The sequence below is a fragment of the Podarcis melisellensis genome (assembly GCF_964234715.1).
Source record: "Podarcis melisellensis genome assembly, chromosome: 9".
Lineage (NCBI taxonomy): Eukaryota > Metazoa > Chordata > Lepidosauria > Squamata > Lacertidae > Podarcis > Podarcis melisellensis.
This window is the reverse complement of record NC_138541.1, coordinates 49,496,008-49,521,592: the sequence shown is the minus strand read 5'-3', so window position 1 is coordinate 49,521,592 and position 25,585 is coordinate 49,496,008. Positions and strand designations below refer to the sequence as shown.

At 39.5% G+C, this 25,585-nt stretch overlaps 1 protein-coding gene across 13 annotated transcripts in view; it reads right to left on the bottom strand.

The window, feature by feature from the left end:
- Positions 1-25,585, bottom strand: part of TENM3 (teneurin transmembrane protein 3) — a 1,264,289-nt gene that overhangs the window by 56,369 nt on the left and 1,182,335 nt on the right. For all 13 annotated transcript variants that reach the window (XM_081925878.1, XM_081925873.1, XM_081925879.1 and 10 more), the window contains 5 exons: positions 23,669-23,869; positions 19,414-19,599; positions 6,976-7,002; positions 5,013-5,033; positions 3,957-4,103 (listed from right to left, as the gene is read on the bottom strand). In XM_081925878.1, coding sequence (XP_081782004.1) covers positions 3,957-4,103; positions 5,013-5,033; positions 6,976-7,002; positions 19,414-19,599; positions 23,669-23,869 — 582 coding nt within the window. The remainder of the gene's footprint in view (positions 1-3,956; positions 4,104-5,012; positions 5,034-6,975; positions 7,003-19,413; positions 19,600-23,668; positions 23,870-25,585) is intronic.

The following is a 25,585-nucleotide window of genomic DNA, read 5'->3' as shown; positions in this document are numbered from 1 at the left end:
AAATAATCAGAGACTATACAAAACCTTTCAAGAACAGGAAGGAAAATATTAAACCTCTTCTGCTAAGGAAGGTGTAACTAAAGAATAACAACTGAAGCATATATAGAATCTTGAGATTTTAAAAATTAAGAAAGGTATCTACTGTATTTTTCGCCCTATAGGACGCACCGGCCCATAGGACGCACCTAGATTTGGGGGAGGGAGGGAAATAAAGGGGAAAAAATTATTCCCCCCCCAGGCGTTGGGCTGGGGGGGGGAAGCCTGAGCTTTCCCCGATCCCAACCCCCAGAATGGGAGCCAGAGCGATGCCAAAGCTGCGCGCAGCATCTGCGTCGCTCTGGGAGCTTGCGGGGCTGGGGGGATAGCTTCCTGAAGCCTGGAGAGAGAGAGAGGGGTCGGTGAGCACCGACCCTCTCGCTCTCCAGGCTTCAGCGAAAGCCTGCATTCGCCCCATAAGACGCACACACATTTCCCCTTCATTTTTGGAGGGGGAAAATTGTGTCTATTGGGCGAAAAATATGGTATGTTCCTTTTTATATTTTGGAGGGAAGGCAATGACATCCAAAGGTAGCAGGTTTCACTAAGAAAACATAATTTTTCATATGTCATGCAGACTTCCTACTAGATGCTTGAATTTATATATAGGTGTGTGTGCAGACCTATTCAGACAATCATATATTGGGTTGGTAAGCTAAGATATGCATGCCACTCCCCCCTCCCAAGCATGCAGCCTCTTTGTTCAAGTCACAAAGAAAAACTCAAAATTAACAAGGTACAAGTCAAGAAGCAACTTCAAACAATTAAACCTGGCTTGTTCTTCAGCTGGTAACCAGTCTCCCAGTTTTGATAAAAAGGGAAACTATGGTTATTATAGTGTTCCTGCTTTGATTGTGGCCTGCATGAAAGAGGGAGCAATGGGGCAGCATGTGCAAGGCATAAGGCTTATGCAACTCTTGGTATAATCACCCAAACATGGCCAATCTCATGGTGGATTTGCAATACCAAGAAGCTGGAGGCACAAGAATACACTAGGCTTCTAATAAATGACCAGAGGCTAGGAATGATGCTTGGGATATTTGTTTTTGAAAAAGGCAACTGAAGCATTTGCTCACTCGCTATATTGGGCTGGTTAGACCTAATCAGAAACCCAACAAAACTGTTCAGTTTTTTATGCTGGCAGAAATGGACACTGAAGCTACAATTCAAACCCCCAGGCAGCAGAAGGCTTATCTGATCAGGATAGCCACTTCCACATCCATAGTCCCACCACTCACACTGCTCAGAGTGAAAATAGGGAGTCAGGTAAAAATGGATTATTTTGCCATGCCATCTCCCAGGCTGCTGAACCCAGATAGGACCTGTCGCCATCACAAGTTATAAAACAACAAAAATCCAGAAAGAAAACAAGTGAACCTCCAAGCTAAACACATCCCATTAGTCTTGCAAGGCTAGGATGGCAAATTTTTGTAAGACAAAAATGTGGCCCAGTGGTCAGCATCTTGGGATCCAATCTGTTGAATCAGATTCAACACCCAGTGGTAGAATGGCAGAGCAGTAATGGGAGTAGAGCACACATGGAAGTACTTCACTCATTTCATGTGGTAAGTGATTGCACATGCGGAAAACTCTCCTGCCACCAAGAAGCACATCTATATACACTATCAGGACAGATTAATCTAAAATAATATAGACCACAACTGGGCTGGAAACGAAAAGTAGCAACCGAAAGGAAATAATTCAACTGAATGAGTGTAGAGGCAAAATATATTGCTGCAATTCTACATCCCAATTCAACACCACATTATTAAGGAACTGAGCATTTTGAAGTTATTCTCGTAAATGTTTACAGATATGTAGATAAGCATATAATCTGAAATTCAATCAGTGAAACCACAACAGAAAACTCAAAACAATGCAAAGCATGTCAGTCAGTGAAATTAGCCATAGCAACAAATGTGACCCTATAAGCAGGTAACTCAAAACACGGGGTGTGTTTCAATACAAGTCAAGTCACACTGTACATGGCACTGTAAACTGAACTGACCGTCTAGAAATCATTTCCCTTGCATACATGAACAACTTCTCTCATGCCCACCCATATAGGCTAGAAATACCATCCCATCTGGCTGCTACTACCTGCTACTCGAATCAGATGCTTTTGGAGGAAACTGATTTTCTAGATCCATTTCAGTTGGGGTTTAGGCCTGGTTTTGACACAGAAACGGCTTTGGTCGCCCTGTATGATGACCTCTGTCGGGAGAGAGACAGGGGAAATGTGTCCCTGTTAATGACCCCCAGCTTCTCGGTCCCCTCCCCTCCAGGATTATTTTCAAGCAAACAGCGATTGTGCCTGCATGAAACCAACCTCTCTTCCATCCTTTACATGTTTCTTCTGGTTCTGGGAGACAAGGGGGAAGGGCAGCTTGCTGCAGCAAGAAAGGGAGACACCTGTGAGTCTTCACTAGTAGGACTCATCTCTGCCTCTTGGCCTTCTCAGCTTCTGCCTCTGATTCTGGACTTCTCTCCACCACAGATGCTCCCAGCTCACTAAGCCCCGTTAACTCTTCAGCTTCCAACACTTCCGCTTCTTCCTCTGACCACTCATTGCTTCCCCACCACCAATCCCCATGGTCTGAACCTTCTTCCCTTATGGGTTCCCCAGCTGGTTCCTCCCACCATTCCTCTCCGTCCAACCACTCCATGACATACAGCCTAGCTTCTGTTGTTTATGCTCTGGTAACCTCTAGGCTAGATTAGTGGAATGCATTATGCACAGGGCTGCATCTGAAGACGGTTTGGAAACCAACTGCATTAGCTACCAATTAGTTTCCGGGCTCAATTCAAAGTCCTGGTTTTGACCCATAAAGCCTCAAACGGCTCATGACCGCAATACCTCAAGTACCATCTCTACCCATATGAACTGCCCCTGCTCCTGCAATAATAACCTGACACCCTTCTTTGTGTGCCTCCTCCATGAGAGGTTCGATGGGTGGCAACAAGCCTTTTCTGTAGTGGATCTCCATGTGTGGAATGCTCTCCCCAGGGAGGCTTGCCTGGAGCCATCATTACATATCTTTAGGTGCCAGCCAATAACATTTCTCTTCAACCAGACCTTTGGCTGATTAACATTCCATGGCCTTTTAAATGTGTTTGTCGGAGGGGGGTGCCATATGTAAGCTGCCTTGAGCATGGTTTGAACTGTGGAAAGGTAGCATACAAATATGTATTTATATATGATTGTAATGACAGAAGACAGAGAGGCAAAAGGTACTGTGAGGAACTGGAAATGGGAGGTACATAGAAGATGATTTTTTTTAGAGTGGAAAATAGGGCTGGGGGAAAGTAGAGATAAAGTAGTAGGCACTGATGGAAGGCAGGGGAAGGTGTGGCAATGCTGCTGTGGTTGCTAAAAATTATTCTGGAAGGCCTTCAATAATGAGCTATAAGAACAACACAGGAATGAGTCAAAGCTGAGATCAGATAAGGAACAGTTATGCTAGTAAGAAGCTTGGTGGGATTAGATTGTTGCTGACAATGGATCTTTTAAAAATGTGAAGTTCTTACTAAATTATTTCTCAACATCTGTACCTCTTGAAAAACTTTCCCGAATGTGGATATCACAACTATTCACTTTGGACATGTGTACAGCTTTATTATAAAGCTCTCTGAATTACAGTATTATTTTTGCCCTTAGATAAAATACTACCACTTGGAACTTAATGCTCACTAATGGATTTCGATGTACACATTTTGCCTGCTGTAACCATCTCTTAAGAATTTGATAGCATACTAAATGAAGGCAATAAATGTTGTAGCACATTCCTGCATGTATCTCATCACAGGTAGTAAAAGCTCTGTATCATTCTCACAGCAGTATTTTTTTCACCTGATTGGGAAGCCGATAATTTTACAATTTTTTTTTTAGCAGTGCAGGAATTTCACTCTGCATCTCCTACCTCCTTCATTGTCCTTGCTATCAGTACATAAAGTTTCCATGGCGACATCACATCCTGCTCCCCTCCATCCTGGCTGACAAACACAATGCCAGCCATTTTGGTCCAGAGTACATCTTCCATTGCTATTACATAAGCCAGGGCATCCCTCTGTCAAAACAGACAAAAAAATGACACTGCATGTGATTTAGCTATTACAACAATTTAAAATCTAATCAAAATATGAACAGGGGACACTTACTGGGAACAGGCCTTCAGAACAGCACAAATACTGTAATTGCACATGGAGAGTAGCAGCAACATTACCTGGGATTCTAATTCTTAACTAAGTGGCATCTTTGATTGGTCTGACACTTGAGACACCACTTACCTGTGCAGGCAGGAAATATATCCAAGAAACCTCTAAATACCTGCAGGCCAGACAAAATTATGTTTTCCTGTTCTTTATCAGAGTAGCAGGCAATATGACCACAACATAATACACAACACAGCCTCTAGGCAAAACGACAGGGGTTCTGCATTTATAGAGGAAATAATTATTGGATGTATATGCGTTGCTGGTTACTTGATGGTATAGATTTCGTTAAGCTCCTTGTTATTTTAAATAAATCCTTGGAAATTTCAAAGTAGCTGTGCCACTCTGCTTTCAACAACGTTAATTTTATCTGGTCTCAAGAGTTGCCATGTGTTCATGTGAAATTACAGTGCATTAAATAATTGCACAAAGTATAGGTCAGTTTCAGTGACTATACTTTATGCCGAAAGTACATTCCTTGTCACAGAATAAGCAAAGCCCAGGAAATAGTGAAGCAGCTTAGCATCTATTCTAACAAACATTAGGATTCAGGCTGCATACGGATGGGACAGGACCGACAGGATTTCCAACTAAATGTAATAGCTGTGCGTATTTGATTACTTAGGACGGACAAAATGAAATACCATAAGGACCACAATAAAACATTGATAGACTGAACAAAAACACGGTAGTGACGTGCTTCAAGACAGATAGCGGAGAGTGATTCTTTTGTGACAATCTCCCTAAGGCTTTTGTGCTGTTACCTTTATATCCTATCTTGTCTGCTTTTATGGCCAAGGAGGGAAAATTTGGGAAACAATTAAAATTATTTAATATATCCAAAATCTATTACTTTTTTTTTCATCTAACAGTACATCAAAAACAGTATCTGTCACTTCCTACTGATGGAAAAACTGGCATGCAGCCAACATGACCTGTATGAGAATGACAACAGTATATATCTATATAGATATATATAGATATAGATATATAGATATATAAATGTATATATGTAGAATTCTAGTATTCCTTATCTATGACTGCGGTAAGACATTCACATAAGCAAGTACAGAAGCAGAACTATGATCAGTGGCTACAAATCAGGTATTTTAGGACAAAGCAATTATTTCTAACGCTATACAGCATGTAATATAAGTTGTGCCACTACCTTATTAAGATGCATCTGTTTAGTGTCTCTGGGAACTAGCCTAGTGTCCTGTTTCTGTTGATTCACACATGTGCTTGAAACCATCTTTTTTTGCTAGGAATCCTTAAATAATTATTAACGTACTTCTTTCTCCACTTACGCAGCACAAATGAAACAATCATTCTAAGGCCGTTATTGCCTCTAGCAAAAATTAGTACTTACAGATGGAAGGGAATAATAGTAGCGTCTCATGACAAGGTATGATGAAGCTATAGTTATGGATATCATGTCATCATGCCAGGCTGAGATTAGATTTGGCTGCCAGTTTTTCTTTAGGTACTATTTGCCATCTGCACTTTTCAATTGTATGTGCAGAAGGTAAATTTTTTTTACTTCTGAAATGTTTTTCTTCCACTTTGGTTACAGAGGACACACAGCTTTATCTGTCCTACTGGCAAAGAATTACAGAAAACAATTGAATGCACTCAAGAGTGATTATACGAAAGCCTGGCTTCTGCCATGAATATTGCCATACTCTAATGAAAAAGCACAAATAAGGAAGAGAAGAAAGGCAATCTGGAAAAAAGGGGAGTACTTGTGATAATTAAACAAAAACACATTTCTTTTACCACAACTGAAGATATGAGAACGTTCGCTGTTTAGTGGTACATGCTCAATGAAGAGTTGGCTAAATCAACTTTTCCATTGCAATCCAAAACTACGAAGTATAATTATTTGATTTCACACAGATTTTCTTAGTAAATGGCAATAAAATATTTTAATATATAAGCTTATTTTTTAAAGCTTATAAACAATTTAAAAAAAATAAATAAAATAAAAGCAACTACGGAGCTTCCATAAATTTAAGCAGCTTGCCAACTGCAATAGTCAGCATCCAAAGCAGCGCACATGATGTTCTGATTGTACATGGCACAAAGCCATCAAGGTCCTGACAAGGACCCAGTGAGGAACAATAGGAAGGCACAGCGGTGTTTTTCACCCATATATGGACCCATATCCAACTAAGTTCTACCCCAAGTAGACCGACTGCCTAGAAATTTCAATGGGTCTACTCTGAGTAGGTCTACATGGGATACCACCCATGGTGTGACATGGATCCTGGCCAATGGCACCACTGGCTTCTTTTACACACATATCTCTATTGCAATGTATCCTTGAAGCTATGACATTTTCTCATCCTGTGACTAACATTTCATTTTTTTCTTATCGTATAGGACGACTAGGAGATTCCTTCAAGCAACAAGAGCTAGAAGGCTTTAAAAAAACCACAAACAGCAGATGCACAGCTATCTTCAGTTTTTGATATCATCAAAGCTAATCCATTTATACAGGATATAGTGAAACTTACAAAGTGCTTAGTAAAAATGTTAACAGGTGACAAAAAACATTAAAAGTCTTTATCTCTTAAATCCAAGGAACATGGAAAGTAACATGAATGAAATTTATAATTCATGGAGTACATATAAAATACGTTGCACTTGCCAAGTCTAGTGGAATGGTTGCTATAATATACACAGAGATACATGGAAGCATGTCAAGAAAGAGCAAATATACAGTACCTTTAACTATCTTATCCAAATAGTGAGCTTGAGAATTAAAAAGAAAAAAGAGAACAGACAGACGTTTCAGAAGAGTAATGTAGGAAAGGAATTGTTCAGAATTTACACACAGAAAGAGCAGTGATTTGCTGAAATGAGATCTCACATCGCATAGAAAGTTTCCCAGTGTTTAAAAATGTAAAGGATTATCTCTACAGCAAAATATACAGTCATCATTTGATTAAACACTCAGCATTTTAAAAATGCGTTTTCAGACTAAAAAACCAACACATTTCAAACTCTACAGTTTACTTTATAGCTGTTTTTGTTATGCCTAGTCTTTTATGTAGAGCAAACCTAACCAAAGTCATAATTTTTTTTGATTTTCAGTTCATGTTAAAGCAGTTACATAACACATGAGCTTTACAGCTTGGCCAAACTGAAGAACCATATATTTGATTTCCAAGTTGTGTACAGTTCAGACATTCTGTACAGAAAAAATACTGTATTTTAATTTTGTCCTGTATTATCACTACTTCAAAAAAGAAACAACATCCTTCTGCAATCCACTTATTTGTCTCAGCGCACTTAGCCAATTATGCAAAACACAGAACTATATTATTTCATTGAAAGCAGCGGTACCTAGCAATGCAGAAGAAACTAACAGATACTTTCAAATTTGAGAGTGAAACAAGGTTACAGATACATATATACAACATAGCATGTAACATATAAAATAAGAGAAAGTCTATTTGTTTTCCCCCACAGGTAGCTGTCATTTCAAGTAAAGGTTGGCTGCTGTTTTTTAAAGACAGGGCAGTGGTTAAATAATAATTGCTTAATGTTTAACACTGTAACTTACTTACACACCATGTGCCTTATTTTCTAGTCACTTACTGTATGCTAAGTTCAATATAAGTGTGACCCGTACATTATGTATTGTATTGCACTGTTTTGCTTAAATATGCTATAAAGCACCTGGAATCACTAATGGAGTATATCAATTGTCAATCAAACAAACAAACCAACAAAATAGCAGACAATATGTGAGTAGCTTATTTACTCCCAACTTGCAGTGGCAACAGCCTAGCCTAGCATGTATCGACTGATCTAGGAAGGTAGTTTCATTGAAACACTTACCAAATGTAGATTTAATCAGCACATGTGAATTCACTCTAAGATAATATCAGTGAAGCTGAACCTGGTTTTCCCTTTTTGTAAGAGTCATTAGTGACATTATGCAGGATGAGATGGTGGAGTGAATTGGTGCCATTCCAGTCTGTACTCTTTCTGACTGCCTATTTTTCAATGCACCATGGAGAATGCTACTGCTTGGTGCATCCCTGGAATCTTAACTTGATGAGCAAATCTCTTAAAGAGAGATTACGATGGGATATTCAGGTGTGATAGGCACAAACATAGATTTCTGTGAACTGAGCACAGAAGGCAGGCATTGCAGCACAGGTGAAATGTGGTTGGTGACTCACTTCTTTTAGGAGACAAGTTGGCATCTTACTAGATCAGAGCTTTCCAAATTGTGTGTCGTGACACCTTAGTGTGTCTGCTGCAGTGTGTAGGCATGTGGCATAAATGCTGCCCATGCTCCTCCTTGGGCTGGAAAGTGGTTAGTTTACCCTCTGGTTTACTAGCAAAACTGAATTACTGTGTTGTGAAATGATGTGTGTCTAAAAAGTTTGTCACCAGCATGAAAAGTCTGGAAAGCTTTGTACTAGTACCTAGATGACGCCGGCAGGAAGCATACCTGACCATTGCTTCCAATTGGTACACGGCAATAAAAACAGAAATATTCCCAGATTTTTTGCTGCAGCAGATAAACATGGCTACCCCTGTGCAATTTACAATAGCTACATGCAGAATGAAAGATTTGAACCAGACTATACGGAAAGATAAAAGTTATGTGTCATGTACATCTGTACTGATGGCTCCATGTGTCCATACCATTAGTGGCTCAGTGTATGCACTGAATAGGAAGGAAGAATAAAATGGAATCGTACAGGACCCAGTGTGGAACATAGGGACGTCTGTGAGCAAGACACAGATAGAAAGTGAAAAAGGAAACCATGCATTTGGGAGGTGAATTTAAGGAAAGATGTGGGAAGGTGGAAGGGAGGAGAAAAACAGCATGAGTACTTCCAGGATGGTGTTCATTAGGGAATGAGTGTTCATGCACACAAATTTTTCAGTGTCCACATGATATCATTGGTGTATCATTTCATTTAGATTTATCCTTTCCACAGAAAATCTAGTAAGTTAAAAGAACCTGTTGCCAACAACCTGCGTGTGTGAGATATCTGAGCAACCTGTTGGCAATATTAAGTCCCCCATTGGGAAACATTCTAAGTATAGAGGTAGCTTGCTGAAGGGAATATGTGAAATGGAAGACTAGGGTGGGATTTAACGGGGGAATCTTACAGCATTTATAGAGCTAACTGGTGAGTAGGTAACATAGAGGAGTATCTGGACTGGAGAAAAGGTTAGGTTAGATAGAGGAGGTGGAAGGAAAAGATGTGTAAGAAAAGTCATTAAGTTGTGTTTGAAGACAATGGTACAAAAGGGTTGGAAGGAGTGCGATGGGAGATGGGGAATAAAGACTAGAAAGGAAGATAATACGATGCAATCATCATCTGCCAATTGGCTTCTCTCTCCTCGTTTGCCATGCCTAGGGTCTGTCAGGAGCTCCAGTATTAGAAATGGGGGAGAGGAAATGAAAACCATGGCCAAAGGCATTGCAACCAATATTCCAAAACTTACTCTTTGCTCAGAGCAGACCCTCTGAAATTAATAGACCTAATTTAGTCGTGTTCATTAATATCAGTGGGTCTATTCTGAGTAAAACTTAGTTGAATACCACCCTTACAATAATTAACATAAATTTGGTGGAAGTATAAATATAGCTAATACTGTACATAAATAACAGCTCCATACCAAAATAAATACTCAGAGAACAGAAGGGCAAAACTAGGCTTGGTGCGTAACAAACTTGAATCCCATTTATTTCCCGAGAAAAATGATGCTTGTGGGAGGGTGATGTGCAATGGAAAAGAGACAGAGCAGTTAAACACATTTCTGTAACTCTGGTGTGGAAGTAGCTCAAGGTAGTTTGATACTGAGCTGAGAAGCAGGCAGAGAAAGGATTATGTAGTGCCTGTTACTTCTCCACTCTGTATCATTTCCTCCTGGATGAAATTTTACTATAAAATTTCAAATTTCACTATAAAAATATAGTTGCTTTGCTAGCAAAAGCTCAGATCTTCGAAAAATATGAGCATCTCGCCCCCCCCCCAAAAACCCCTGAACCTCACAGCTTCTTAAGAAAATCTCTCAGATGACAATGGTGGAAATAAGACAAATTTTGAATTATATAATTTGTTGGCTTAGTACTATTAAGAAATTTGACAATAATTGTGGGAGGGCATAGTGGGAATACATTAGGATTCACATAAGATTACTTAAAAGATTTCTAATAGCTTCTGTAATCAACTAATGTAAGGAACATCAACAAACTGCAGAGTGAAAACAAGCATAGCAACAAGAAGAAAAATTATTCATCTCCATTGTAATTTCTCCAGCAATAAACTATTAAAGCTAGCAGGAAAATTCCCATTTACTATTATGTTTTTTTTTAACAACAGGTCTTAATGCAGGCTTTCTAAAATTTAATGCTTTTCATTAGTCTTCCATTAGAGATATAAGTAGGTATCCCCCTTAGATTATTCATATGCTAGCTCCTGTAGATAGCTACAGCCTGCAAAAAAGTATATATTAAATCCATTTATTCCAATCATCTCCTGTTTAAATCAGCATGAACAGCATGCTCAGTGATTTGATGTTCCTTAATTGGTACTCACTGCACTGTTTTATTACTGATTACCCTGTCATAAAGGATTATAGCAGTGACATAATTTTCAATGCAGTATAACAAATTCATATTCATATTAGTTTATTCGTGCCCTTTACGAGATATTTTCACTTACCATGATCTTTCTTGTCTAGGGCTAGAATAAAAAAGAAAAATACTAACTATCCTGTTTTGCGCACAGCTTTTCAACATGACTGTAAGTTAAGATGTCATGCTAGGGGTAAAATAATTGACCCGGTATTAAAAATGCCTCCCTACCACTTAAAATGAAATTTAAATAAAACTTGCAGGCAAAGGTGCGACACAAATTCCAATGGCTAATTCCATGAAACACAAGCTGGTGAATTCATACTCAGATTTGGGCACAATGACTGATTCACTGGAGAAATTTCATAATTTTTAGCCTTGAAAACTTACAAAGGTTGTTATGCTCACTGTGCTATGAATATTCTTGGTGATGTTTTGGCAGTAGTTATCACCAGATGTAATTTAGTACCAGAAATCTACTGCATGATACAGGATTGGGTAGAGAAGGAACAAGTAACGGGAGACTCCTGAGTATATTTCAGCTACCTCAGAGTCACTTAAGGTCCCACCTCTCTAATATTTGAAACTGAATTTCCTCCTTTGGTTCCAAAGGGGACCCAAAGCCTTATCCTGGTCCTCTGAAACACTCCCCCACCCCAAACCACTCTAACATATTTTGCTCCACCAATATCAGAGCTCCAACATTGCTAGGGCCACAGAAGTTTCTACAGACGTGGAGAGGGAGCTATATTGGCTCTCCAATCATGGAGTTATCTACATGATGTATTCTGCGACCCCAGGTCAAAGGATTGCAGTCCTAGGAGATAAAAAGAATACCAGACACAGAGATTACTCTTAGAGATGGATTTTAGTGCTAACTAGGAAATACGGTCATACCTTGGAAGTCGAATGGAATTCGTTCTGGAAGTCTGTTAGACTTCCAAAATGTTCAGAAACCAAAGCACGGATTCTGATTGGCTGCAGGAGCGTCCTGCAGGCAATTGGAAGTCACACCAGACATTCGGCTTCCGAAAATTGTTCAAAAACCGGAACACTCACTTCCAGGTTTTGATCGTTCGGGAGCTGAATTGTTCGGGAGCCAAGACGTTCAGGATCCAAGGTATGACTGTAAATGCTTAGGGTGACATGTGCTGCTGTGTGTGGTGGTAAGGATTTTGCTTTGTGATTGAAGGCAAATAGGCCAGCAAAGCTGTTTAGGGCTTGAGCATTAGTTTTGTGATGAAGCATTAAATAAACCATTATTGAAAATTAATTACTATATTTCCTTTAACCTTGTGGTAGCCTTACAATTAATGCCATTTGGGACTTGACCAGAAAGGATGGAGGCAGTCTCCTTGTTATAGTTCTGCTTAATGCCCAAAGAGTCATGAAACCAATTATCATAGAGGAAGGAAAAGAAAGAAAATAAGACAAGCTTTCCTCAAAAGAAACGTAGCAACCTGCTTAAATTAGTGTGGACATCCATGAACATATTTTTCCAGTGCAATCTGCATGAATGTTAAAACATTCAGAAAACTGATATCAGCATATCCTAACATGACTGCAGAGTAACTCTGTGGTAGAAAACTGTGCAAGTATGTAGCAGTAGCTATGCTTAGTTATGCAATCTTTCATAACCTCCACACAGGCCTGAATTGAAACTATTTGTCTACATTAATTGTAATTAGTGTCACATTGCTGTAAATTCAGTCACATAATATCTTCAGTTTCACATGCAATACCTAATATTTTCAGAATTGACAGATGGTATTTCTGTTTTCCCAAGTCTTCTCTTTTATTATCAAAATACTGTCATTTTCTGAAGTGTTCAAAGTTCTGTGCTGACAGAGGCCTTTATTTCTTCCCACAGAGAATGCTTACTCTTCACTTTCTAATTCTGCAGAAGTAAGAATAATTCTGAATTTGAACCTACAATTGTAATAGATTGCACTTTTTCTTGCATAGCTTGTAGAGTGCCAGACCAGCTGTATTCTTTGAACATTTTGTCCTCTCGTATATCTATCAATTTCCTGTGCAATAGCTGCTACTAACTTCAATGTCTTCGCAGCACGTCTGCAATTTTAAAACTTACAAACTTCCTTCGTGCGGGCTTTTTTTTTTAAACTACTTGTGTAAAGTTCTATGTTCCCCATTTAAATCTGGTAAGAGCATTTATGTTTTTATTGTAACATTTCAAATAGGATTAGAGTAGACTTTGGACTACTTAACTGCTAATTAGCTATCAGTATGAAGGCAGCTAAGTGCTATTTATGTGCCTTGTTAAAACCATGTAAAATCATATATGTACATGGCTCCATGGCACAGAATTCCTGTCTTATTTATAGTGCCATTTAAAACAAGCTTTTAAAATCTCGCCATTACTCACACCATTTTTTGATGTTAACGTGCAGGAGAACAAACTTCCAGCAGCTTCATCTAGCAAGATATATCTAGTAACAAACAATAGGCTGCTTGAGAAGCTACAGGTTCTGTTGCACTAGGCCTGAACCAGCAGTAGCTCACTATTATAAAATCTGTCTGTGCTTTCAGTTTCAAATAGTCTTCCCTGGAGCCATAACCTTCAAAAAGCCCCCTAGTCACCCACCTTTGCCTTCTTGCCCCACAGACTTGACAAGTACACAATCTCTGTACTTCCATGAGCCCAGCAATTCAGTACAAATAATCCTGACTTTGCCTCCCAATTGATGGGAGGTGCAAAAAACAGGATTCAAGTAATCCAGACTAGTCTGCTACTAGATGTCTCCAACTGCTTTCTGCCTAGCTCCACAAACCCAAAGGTCAATTCATTCTAAACAGCTTAGCCTTCTTGTAAGAAACAGAGAACTCAGGGAAGTCCCAGTTAACTATTCATGTCTCCTTAAGTTGGTTTTCCTCATACACTGAGATGCATTCCACTAATGATATGCTTATTGCCCCCATCCATTTGAGACTAGGTTAAAATATACATGTCTCCCAGCCAGGTTAAAATATCACCAAAGCCTAACTCCATCTCTTCTCTGAATGCTTAATGGTATACACTCGCATTTATACCACTTACTTTGAACCACATGAATATGTATATAAATATTAATTTTGGACAGAACGATCATTGTTTCCACACCATAACAATTAAACAGCTGTAATGCCTCTCGTGAGCTAAGTGTTTGAGCTGCAGGCAAGTTCTTTAAACAGATGGTCTTACTCACCCATATTTAACGTTACAGATTTATTTCAAAAGGGCTGTTGACAAATCAGAATGCAGCAGAATTTTAATGCAGGTTTTCTAATTTGCAATGTAAATTACCTAACAATAATAATGTGTATAGAAAGAAAAAATTATGAAGCTTTTTAATTGGAGCCACTAATACAACACTTGAATATAGTAGATTCCTACCAACGTAATTATTTGCTAATTCCATTCGACTAAATGCGTTTAATGGCAAAGCAGCTGGTGAAGCATTCACTTTTATAGTGTTCCCATCACAGTTATTTAATTTACCCAAGATAAGTGTCAGCTAAATTGCAAAAACAATAGCCTATCGCTAACAATCTCCCTTCCAACTTTACACTCTTGCTCAGTTGGGTGTGAATCAATGCAACTTACATGGACCTAAAGTTAAGCACACAACTCTGCATTTAGTTATAAGCTGATCTCATTGATACTTCATCACATGTCCAATTGCGTCCTATAATTATTTTAGAAGAGAACTTAATTTACTTTATTCTGAAATAGTCAGGGCTGGTCCACCCATTAGCCACAGTGAGACCTTTATCTCAGGCAGATGGAGAGGGCCTGTGCATCTCTCTCTCTCTCTCTCTCTCTCTCTCTCTCTCTCTCTCTCTCTCTCTGTGTGTGTGTGTGTGTGTCCCAGCCCAGACACGCTCTCAGTGCCATTTCGCCACTGACTGTGGGTCAGTGCTGCCACCAGCTGCCCCCTCCCTCCACTGTCTGCTACGGAGTGTGAAGCTGCAGCAAAGCTCTCAGTAGCAATTCTTACAGGGCTCTCTAGATAACCTATGCCTCACTTTGAAGAACAGTTCTTCCTCAGAGTAAGTCATTGTGGATAAAGTGGTCTCTGAGAGTGCTTGCATGATCCCTGCATTGCCATGGCGAATGCAGCCTAAAGTTAAAAATGTATTTATTGCTATGGCAACAAAGCAGCACAAGACTTTGTCAGATGAGATGACTCTGGTCAGCCTTGGCATACTTGTGTTGCTATTGATGATGTAGTGGCAAAAGCAACAGCAGCAGGTCAACATGCTGGGGCAGTGGCAGTGGCAGCTGCCAGTATGCCTCAGGCGACAGAAAGTCTTGCACTAGCCCTGGAAATGGGATACAAAAACATATAAATACCACAAAATGCTAGTGACCAAATCCAGTATCTGCATTCAGTTCAACAGAAGAACTCAATCTACATATATTAACTGAAACAGCAATACAGAATGGGTCCCTCCATTCAAAACATTACAGCATTCTTTGAATTGTACAATGTACCTTATCAGTAAGTTTTGTCAAGCAGGTTTTGGCGCAGTGATGGAGAACTTGTAGCTTTCCAGATGCTATTGGAACTCCAGCTCCAGCTCTCGATAGCCAAGGATATTAAAAACTGTGGCTGCATCAACATCTTGAAAGCTATAAATTCACTGTGTCTATTTTAGTGTCTGATTCTCAGTTCCACATGGACCAGCGTTATAGAGAGTTATCTTTCCATGAAGGCAATTTTAAGTGGGACCAGTAAGGAGCAGAGTGGTCAGTCCACTGTCATATCCCAAGTACAGCCAGCTCTTACCCATTCTTCTTTGCTATCCTAGTTCTAGGTTGACAAAGATAAAAGGCCAAAAGATCAAGCCACTGGGAGACAACTGCTGCCCAGCCTTGGGCCCATTTCAAAGTTTGCTGCTTCCTGGGCTGGGTGTGTAATGCGTGTCATCCTTAGTCTCAGTGTTACACCTGTAGAACTCAGCAAGGAGGATGAGAAGGACAAACCAATAATAAGTTGGCTCTGCCCATCATTGTCTCTGGCACCACCTACTGCCTGGGCTTCCCACCTTCTGCCCTACCTGTCCCAATGAGCACCAACCACTAGAGACTCCACTCATTATTATTTGTTGCTTCTGAACTGATGCTCAAACAAGTTATATCCAGTTAAAAGCTATATTAAAACTAGGTTAGCATCTCAACAGTTACAGAGCACTGGTTTCCAATGCCTCCCACGTCAGCACTCAGTAGGAAGAAGACTGATAAGACAGATGATCTCCAGGCCAGTCTGAATTGATGTGTGTAGATGAGCTTTGGACTTGAAAACAAGGAGAGGTTCTGCTCACTTTTACCGAATGTATGCTCACAAGGGTTCACACAGCTATTTGTTAACACAGCTATTAACTTGGTAAAATATGAAAAGCTTGCAGTTCTCCTGGCATGTAACTCTGAACAATGGACAAGTTCTCAACTTTGGAGAGCGAGGAAGTGCATGCTGATCATATTAGTGAGAAGTAAAGCTCTACGATGTGCAAGCCATCAATAAACATAGGTTTAAGGAAGCATCTGATGCACATTTCCACTGAGAACTTCTATTAGTTTTTGAAAATGTTTCATTTCTTTCCCACCTAATTTTCAATTACTCTTTCTATTTGAATTCAGCAGGGCACATATTTAGAAGCCCCCCAAAAATCCCATCTCTCCAGTTTAAGGAAAGGTAGTCCTTTGAGGTGTTCTCTGCTAATAGTGTTTTAAACACCAAGCTGTTTATTGCGTTACATTGATTTTCATGTAGATGCAGGCAATTCAAATGGAAATCTGGCCTAGGGGAAATCCTAATTCCTTTAAGCTACGAAATACCTGCAATTTGTTTTTATTTCTTCACTACATTGGAAAGCAAGATCATTAATGATCACAAAGACATGCTTTGTTCCGGAAAAAAAATGTAGTCAAGCTGGTCAGTGCACCTCTGTTAAACACCAAGGCTGATGTGAGATTTAGGAAGCCAATCAGTGAAAATTTGAAAATGAAACACTAACAGCTGGGGAATTAGCTGTTAAACACTACATACAAGACTAAAACATTTGGAATCTGGACAGAATTTCAATCTTGTACCTTGTATCTTGTTTTATTAAGCATCATGATTGTACGATTAGTAAGTATTGCTGTACAAACGCACATGGTGCAATTATTATGCCGCATTGTGTTATTTCCCCTTTTTTCCATTTGAACCCTGTAATAGGGTTACAAAGATTCTCAGAAATATAAGTGGTGTAAGTTATTCCTCTTGACAATTATTGCAGACTCCTTTTTCTACTGCTATTGGATAGTGATCACAGACTTACTGGGAGTATCACAAGGGCTGGGTGCAATACACTTTGTTTTGTTGACATTATGCAGGTTTTATTTTTCTCTAACATTATTTTATCTGCACTGACAGAAGGTTGGATCCAAAATACCAGTTCTGTTGGGGGAAAACTGTTTTCGTTGGAAGAATGGAATCTTGAGATCCAACCCATTGGTTCTACCCATTTTCTCTTTTCAAGCTTTCTATCATTGAATTTATTTATACACACAGCTTCTGTTTACCAAACATAGTATATGCTCCATGGAAATTGTTCATTAGGCGAGCGTTTGCATAACGAGTCCACAATTTCCATTGATTCCTAGGGGAACATTTGTAATTGGGATTTGTCAGATCTGTCTCCATGGTTTCTTCCTAAAATGGCTGCAGCCAATCAGCATGTCTCTCACAAAGAACAAAAACTGATCTGTCTGATCTCTCCTGCTCGCCAATTTGTCTGATCTTGTTCCCTCCCTCTCTGCACAGTTTCTGTCTAAAAATGTCTGCAGCCAAACATCAAAGCACAAACAAACAAGAAAGTAGGCAGACTCCCGCTGTTCAGATATCTGAACCTGCAGAGTGTACAGCAAGGTTTGGACATAATTCTTTATATTCAGATAAGTTAATTTTTGCATAGCGAGTGGATAGCAGGACCTGCATGTGTAAGAAATTATAGTTTACTCTTGTAACATACATACATGCATGCATATATTACACAAGACAGCTTTTATGTGTCGTTGTCATCAATAAATACACTCTAGCACCAATATTAAATGAATAAATTTGGTATTCTATAAGTTTAAAATTGGTAAATGGAATTTCAAAGTATACTTATAATCCATTAATCCATTTTGGCATAACTATTCTCATAGCTGCAGGCTGCAATTCTGTCCCCATCGATTAGGGTTTAAAGAGATTGGTGAGACTGAAAGTTATTGGGAACCATGACTAGGTATAAGGGGAAACTGGATATATATGGGATTAGAACTGTTGTGGAATTAGTCAGTCATTGCAGGAAAATGGAAGCCCTACCCAAACCACTTGAATGTTTAAAAGCTTAACAAATATCCAAAACAATGAATGTATTATTGCAAAAGCAGTAATGCAATAAATACACGGGCAACGCATAGTTTTGAAATCTAGTCGAACCCCCTGCCTTCCCAATGCTGATGAAAAAAACCCTGTTGTGTCTAATACATTGGAAAAAAATGTGCAAGAACAGTTCATCCATATATAATTGTAATCCATGTAGGTCGGTGAGGCCAACAGAAGAGTGATTTGCTGAATAATTACAAGCTGACAAGCTAAAGCTTAGCGATAGGCTTTGTCTCCCACATTCATTTTACCATAGACTTTTAAAAGGAGCAGGAAACATGGAGACGAAATGTGAAGGATAACTATGAAAAGTCTTCCTTCATTTGTCCTCTTTGTGATCTTTAATGACTTATCATGGATCCAACTTAGTTAGATATCAAAGGTTATTTGGGCAAAGACTGGTTTCTGAAAAGAAACATAACAGAATTCTAAGAAAGAAAATTTTAAGAAAGAAAAAAGGCATCTTTCTTTTATATCCATATAATATGCAGGATGTAAAGGAAAAATGAGTCTTGTACTGCAAAAACATAGGGCCTCTGCTCTTGCTTGCAAAAAAACAAACAAACCTATGAATGGAAGTGCTGAAAGTCAGCAAGTTGCTCAATTTGTTGAAACAGAAGCTTTGTGGAAATGTTAAATAATTCATTATGCCTGCTAACAAAACTCAACAAAAAATATTTCAGGGTACTAGATTTCCTGGCAAACAAACCAGCTTTTATGTTCATGTACAATTCTTTAGTTTCCTTTGTTAATAAAGGTGAAATGAGATGCACGACTATAAGCTAAAAACAGAAAAGCTGGTAGAAATGAACTGATTTATCCATTGATTAGCAAGAATACTAAAATAGTTATCATTGGAGTCAGTGAACTTATGTGTAGAGAAAACCAAGAAAAAATTGAATAGAGATTCTTGCCCCTTCCATCTGGGGTGAGATAAAGGATTGATGATCCATCATATAATCATTTCTTCTTCTTTTTTTAAAGTAACAATTTCTTTACACAAACTGACAAGTGAAAATATTCCATTTGAAGGAACAGGCTTCAAAGTACTAAATTTCTGATTCAGACAAGGTCAGGACCTCTGGCTTTTTAAGTTCCGTATTGAAGAATAATATTAAAGCACAGTTAGCCTACCAATGGTGCAGTGCTCGCCATTCCAGCCTTGGCTGCATTCACATTTCCCATCTTTACATGTTCCATGTTCAGCACACCGAGGGTGACATGCTCTCTGACTGCAGGATGGGCCAGTCCAGCCTTCTTCACAACGACAAGTTCCACCCATGCAGACGCCATGTGTGCCACAGTCAACAGAACAGATTTCTGCATTACAAAAAAACAGCAGGAGAAAGGACGATGGGGTGGGGGTGGAGAAAGAACACAATAATTAGCCAAATTCCTGATCCAACCTGATCACAGAGGAAGGAAAACCCTTTGAAAATGTAATTTAAAAAGTTACTATAAAAGCATTTTCAGGAAGCTCTCAAGAGGATGGGGAATCTACATCTTAGCTAATGCTCTATTAGTTGCCCAGGAGATTTAGTGATGTCTATCTACCACAGCTTTTCTTCAGTTAGCTTTGAGTATTTTAAAATTAGATTTCCTAATCACATATATCTTAAGACTCACCTGTTCTTACACATATGAGGATTTATGTAATATTCTTACTGAGCATTGAGATCATATGCACTGAAAACTAATAGTAGCTACAGCAGAAAATCTTGCTTTAACCCACAGAAAAATAAAGATACAACACTATCATGTTAATGTTTTGATTCTACCAGTGTTAAGCCTGAAGTCTTCCATCAAGGGAGTAAAAACAGCTATTCCTTTTGTCTATTTCCGTTCTATGATCTCCAGCACTTTTGTTCCTGAAATTGTCAGTCTAATGTATTATTTCATGTAACCTTGAAATTAAGTGTTTCCATTCCTGAAATCCTCATGATTGTTGAAATAAAGGGCACTGAGATAAAGCTCTTTCCTACTCTCTGCCCTATTGTGGCAACTTAATGTAACTACACTCCCAAGTCCACAAGTAAGTATAGTTTTTGTGTGGAACATCAACACAAGATAGATGCATTTTGTATGTGGGTGTCTATCCTTGAGCCCAAAATATCTTGTGTTCTGATTGGGTAGTTTTGGCATAGGCAGTGGGAGTGAATCCAGAACCATCCAACCCGACTGCTGGATGACTGATTGGCAGGGTCGCCTCTGGGTTAAGGATCACCCTATGACCTACATCTGGGCATCTGGACACAAGCACTGCCCCTAGGACCCGTCTAACAGGGTACCCTGATCCACTGGAGTGGGGGCTGGGACGCCCAATCTCCTTCCTGCTTAGACTAAGGATCCAACCCAATGCCCTAACTGCCAGATGGGTTGTGACAATTGCTATGTGGTAGGCAAAAAACCCCAAACAGTATCAACTGACCATTTAACCCATTATTTACAGCAGGGGTGGGCAACCTTTTTTCTGTGGAGGGCCGCATATCCTCAGGGGTAATCTGTTGGGGACCACATGCAAGCGGTGGGTAGGGTTGGGCCAAAAGTGGATGAAGCCACCTGTTTTTTCTTTCACTCTGTTTGCCATGTTCTCCCACTCTGCCATCCTCATTCCTCCCATTATCTCCATCCTTGTTACCTGCATGACATTAGGCCAAGGGCCGCATGAAATTAGGGAAAAGGCCGCATTTGGGAGGTAGGCTGGTCACTTTTCATCTACAGTATTCAGTTCCGTATTTGTCATCTTGTGAAAATGCACTGTGATTGCTAAAATAATAAAGTGTTTTCTAAGCTACATAAAACACTTTATTCTCAAGCTGAATAAAAGGTGTGAAATAATACTCCAGTCTATTACAGTTTGCATTTATCTCTCCTTCTTTTTTTGAGGGAATAGTTTTCTGTGGCGCTAATATGAGGAGGAAAAACATAGCTTAAGGGATATAGTTTAAGACTCTTAGAACAAAGCTGGCACAGCCATAAGATGTTTCATAAGCATATTATATGACTTCTGTCTCCTGAAAGAAAGAAACAGCAGAAAAAGCAATTCTGGAAACAAAGATCAGAAATTATTTGTGATAGATATTGAAATAGGAATGTAATAATAAAGAAGCTGAAAAGGATCCTTCCCCTGAGAAGTCATTGCTGTATCTCAAAGAGCTGTAGAACATTAAACATACTATCAAGACTTGTGACACATTTTATGCGCTAGAAGGTGTGGGAGCCAAGAGAGTTTCTCATATAATCTTTTTATATCTACTTTGAACTAAATGATGTATTTATTTATTATGAGATCTTGGATGGATTAACTTCAAAACATCAACCCTGCTCTGGGAGGAAAAGGTTTATTTCAGAGGCCCCACCTTTTGTCTTCCATCTAATCAATTTTTCATTAGAGTGGAGGTGTTTATCAGCTTCTAGCACACTTGCTTTAAGCAAGGTGCGTCAGTCTTTGTAATGAACTTATTAATTAGAGTTAATTTAACTGAAGAGGAATTGGAGGGCTAATTAATGGACAAACTGCTGATGAAGACAGAGGAAAGCAAAGTTGATTTTAAACGCCCCCCCCCCCGCTAAACCTTTGGGTGGAGCAAAACAACTTTTCCTTTTCCTCTTAGAATCCTAAGAAAACAATTTTTTAATTAGGAACATGTATATACTGATTAAAGGTAAAGGGACCCCTAACCGTTAGGCCCAGTCATGGGTGACTCTGAGGTTGCGGTGCTCATCTCGCTTTATTGGCCAAGGGAGCCAGTGTACAGCTTCCGGGTCATGTGGCCAGCATGACTAAGCTGCTACTGGCGAACCAGAGCTGCGCACAGAAACGCTGTTTACCTTCCCACCGGAGCGGTACCTTTTTATCTACTTGAACTTTGACGTGCTTTCGAACTGCTAGGTTGGCAGGAGTAGGGACCAAGGAATGGGAGCTCACCCCGTTGCGGGGATTTGAACTGCCAACTTTCTGATCGGCAAGTCCTAGGCTCTGTGGTTTAACCCACAGCGCCACCCGCGTCCCTTTTATACTGATTATCTACAGGTTATTTGAAACATTTGGAGAATAAGGAGCAAAGTAATTAATCTATGTTTCAATGGTTCTGGAGCACAATCAGCTCTCTAGCCACCCACTCACCACCACCAGCAGCCCTGGAATATTGGCCTGGCTGCTCCTCCATGAGCGCCACCATTCCACCGACACTGCATCACCCTGACTTGCCAGTCTGCTGCTCTTTCCACACCATCCTACTGCAATCCTACCCGTTCATTCTTTTCTCTTCCTCCCACCTCCACCCGCTCCCTTACCAGGCAGTGATAAGAATGGAAAAGGTCATGTTTCCTTCCATTATTATTACTTAACATGTGGAGGTTGGGCAGCCAGTGAGTGGCATAGTGATCCTCCAACCATACCCACCATGTTCAACCCCCTTCCAATGCCTCCGAACCTGCAGGGACCCAGAGTCATTTGTGGGGAAACGATGATGGTCAGTGAGGCTGTAGCTTCACCGCACCTGGTTATAAAAAGATGATTTAAAAGAAAAGAAAGGAATGTTGTGGTGACTAATGTCAGCCTAGTTATTCTCAGGGGTGTTGACCCTTGGCCTGTTTGCCACTGCACTGCTACCCTCAGCTTCTGTCACTCTCTGGCAGCCATGCCACCAACACTCCTGCAGCCAGGCTGTAGGGCCTACCAAAGAATAGTGCCATTGTAGGACCCTGGCAGCATTATTGTTTGGTAAACTCAGCAGCCACCATCTGGTGGGAGCATAAATGGCACTTGGATATATATATAAACTGGCTAAGCCAGAAAATAAACATTAAGCATCATAAGGTGCTACCACTGACTTACTGCGACATCACAAGGTACAATATTAATTTTGTTATTATAGTGCTGCAGGCTGGTACCTCAGCAAAAAAGACTGCACTACCATTTTTCAAGTGAAGAAGAAATTTGCAGAGGTTTGTTTAATAGAAACCTTCAAGTCTATGCAGAATGTGAGGCACTTTTGCACATGTGGTCAGGCATACATGACGTGAACTTGGCTCACTCCCGTATTAATAAATGAAATGATTTTACTGTTGATTTGTTAATTATTCTATATGATTTATGTTGCAGTTGTAATGTTATTGCTACATATTGTTTGTCAGCTGCTTTGAGACTCATGTGGGTAAAAAGCGGTGTGGAAATATATGAATGAAATGAAATGAATCAAGTCTTGGTGGTGGCAATCTGCTATCAATCTATGGCCAATTTCAGTTAAGTATTCCTACATGCTTTTTGCTTGCATTGCTTATAGCCTTTAGCTACACTGGGACCAAAATGTAATATCGTTCTAGAATATTGCCCAATATGAACAGTTAAAGCAAACAGATTTCTTAAAAAAAAAAAAGTCCTTACCATTGGAGCAGTCAGGACCAGTCCAATTAGGGTCACAAGTGCATGTGCCACTTTCTTGAAGATACGTGCCATGGCCAGAGCACTGGTCTGGACACATAGTCTTCAGAATTTCACAGTTGTTACCACCCCATCCTGGATTACAATGGCACTCTCCATGGATGCACACACCATGATTTGAACAGGCTGGATCTAAACAATCAGCTGAAACGGGAAGACAGTTTTGCATCTATGAGTTCTATCGTTATTTCCCATGAATTAGGCTACAGTATATTCATTCTTACACATGAGTAAAGAAGCACAACAATTCAGTGATCTGTATAATGCTCCTATTAGGCTCTGAAAAAGAGAGTACAAAGCAGAAGAAACCTTCAATTCCTCGCTATGCTCCTTTTACTTTAACTACAAGTTAACAGAACGCGGCAGCAAAAATCAATAGAGGTACACGCTTTAATCATCAGAAGGTCTAGAAAAAGACCTGGCTGTAATTGTGGCAGGGGCTGCAGAACAGGGCTTACTAACACAAAATGATGATTATTTTAGCTCTCATTAAAAAAAGCAAGCTTCAAATCATAAAGGCAAGCAAACAAAACAGAATGCAACAGGCTGCCATCCTAACCCCACTGACCCACTTAATTCATGGAACTTATTTCTAAGTAGACATGGCTAGAATTGCAGCCTTAGAAGCTAGAATTCCCCTTTACATTCCCAATATATGTGCCTACATATTTTCTAATACCTGCAAGTTCCATGCCTAACTAGCCAACAAGCCAGATGCACATGGAAGGCCTGAAAGCAGCTGCCGACTGCAATGGCACTCTCCCCACTTGTGATTTTCAGCAATGGGAATTTAGAGGCAACTTGTCTCTGATAGTGGAGGAAGAACATAAACATTATGGCTAGTAGCCTTATCCTCATGAATTTTTCTAACCTTCTTTTAAAGCCATCCAAGTTGGTGACCACCACTTCTTGTGAAAGCTAATTCCATAGTTTAACTTTGTGCTGTTTCTGTTCTTAATAGTTCAACATTCAGCTACTTTGGTTATCTACAAGGTCTAGTGTTATGAGATAGGGAGATGCAAAATTTTATACACCTCTATCATGTCTTCTCTTACTATGGCTGCTTAGTTTGCTCCAAAATTTAACCCTTGTTGAAAATAGGCCTTTCCCTGTTCTAGCATAGAGATGTGCATGTGCATACTATATACAGATTTGGTCATTAGCTAGAAAGGAAGAATACTCTTTATGAATTAATCTTCTGAGTTATACCAGGGCAGAGTGAAGATGGCTTTACTGCAATATTCAGAACAAAGGAAACAGGTTTGAAATCATCTGAAGGTAGCTACTGAAATGAATACAAGTTAGGGGAAGTTCTGTTGCCCAAAGACCATGCATATGAATAGACTGTCTTAGTGGACTTTGCTGTTCCTGTGTTGTGACAGCTGTGTACCACCATCAGCTTGTTTAGGAAATAAATGACTTGCATACCCTCTATCTTTCTTAATTCACTTTAATGTGCTTTAGTTGACGAGATTTAATTTAGCAATTTGACTCAATAAAACGTTACACTTGTAGGGTCAATGGTCTGAAAATTTAATTCCAGAGACTTAATTGTATTACTTTGTATGTGCAGATCAATAAAATCAATCTGATTGAGAATGGAAACGTGTGGGGTTTTTTCCATCTGAAAAAAATATCAGCACAGAGGAAAGGCTATCATAGTTATTTACACCACCACAACAGAAAAATTCTGTACTGTTTTTCAACATGAAGGATTTGAATTAGCACTTTCAGGAATGTAGTTTATGTAGGAGATATTCAGTACATGCAATTTCTTCTACTATGTGAAAATACTGAGTCTTTTGTCAAACTATCTTTTTTCTTTCCTACCTCATCTTAGCTCAGTGATGTAACAAAGAA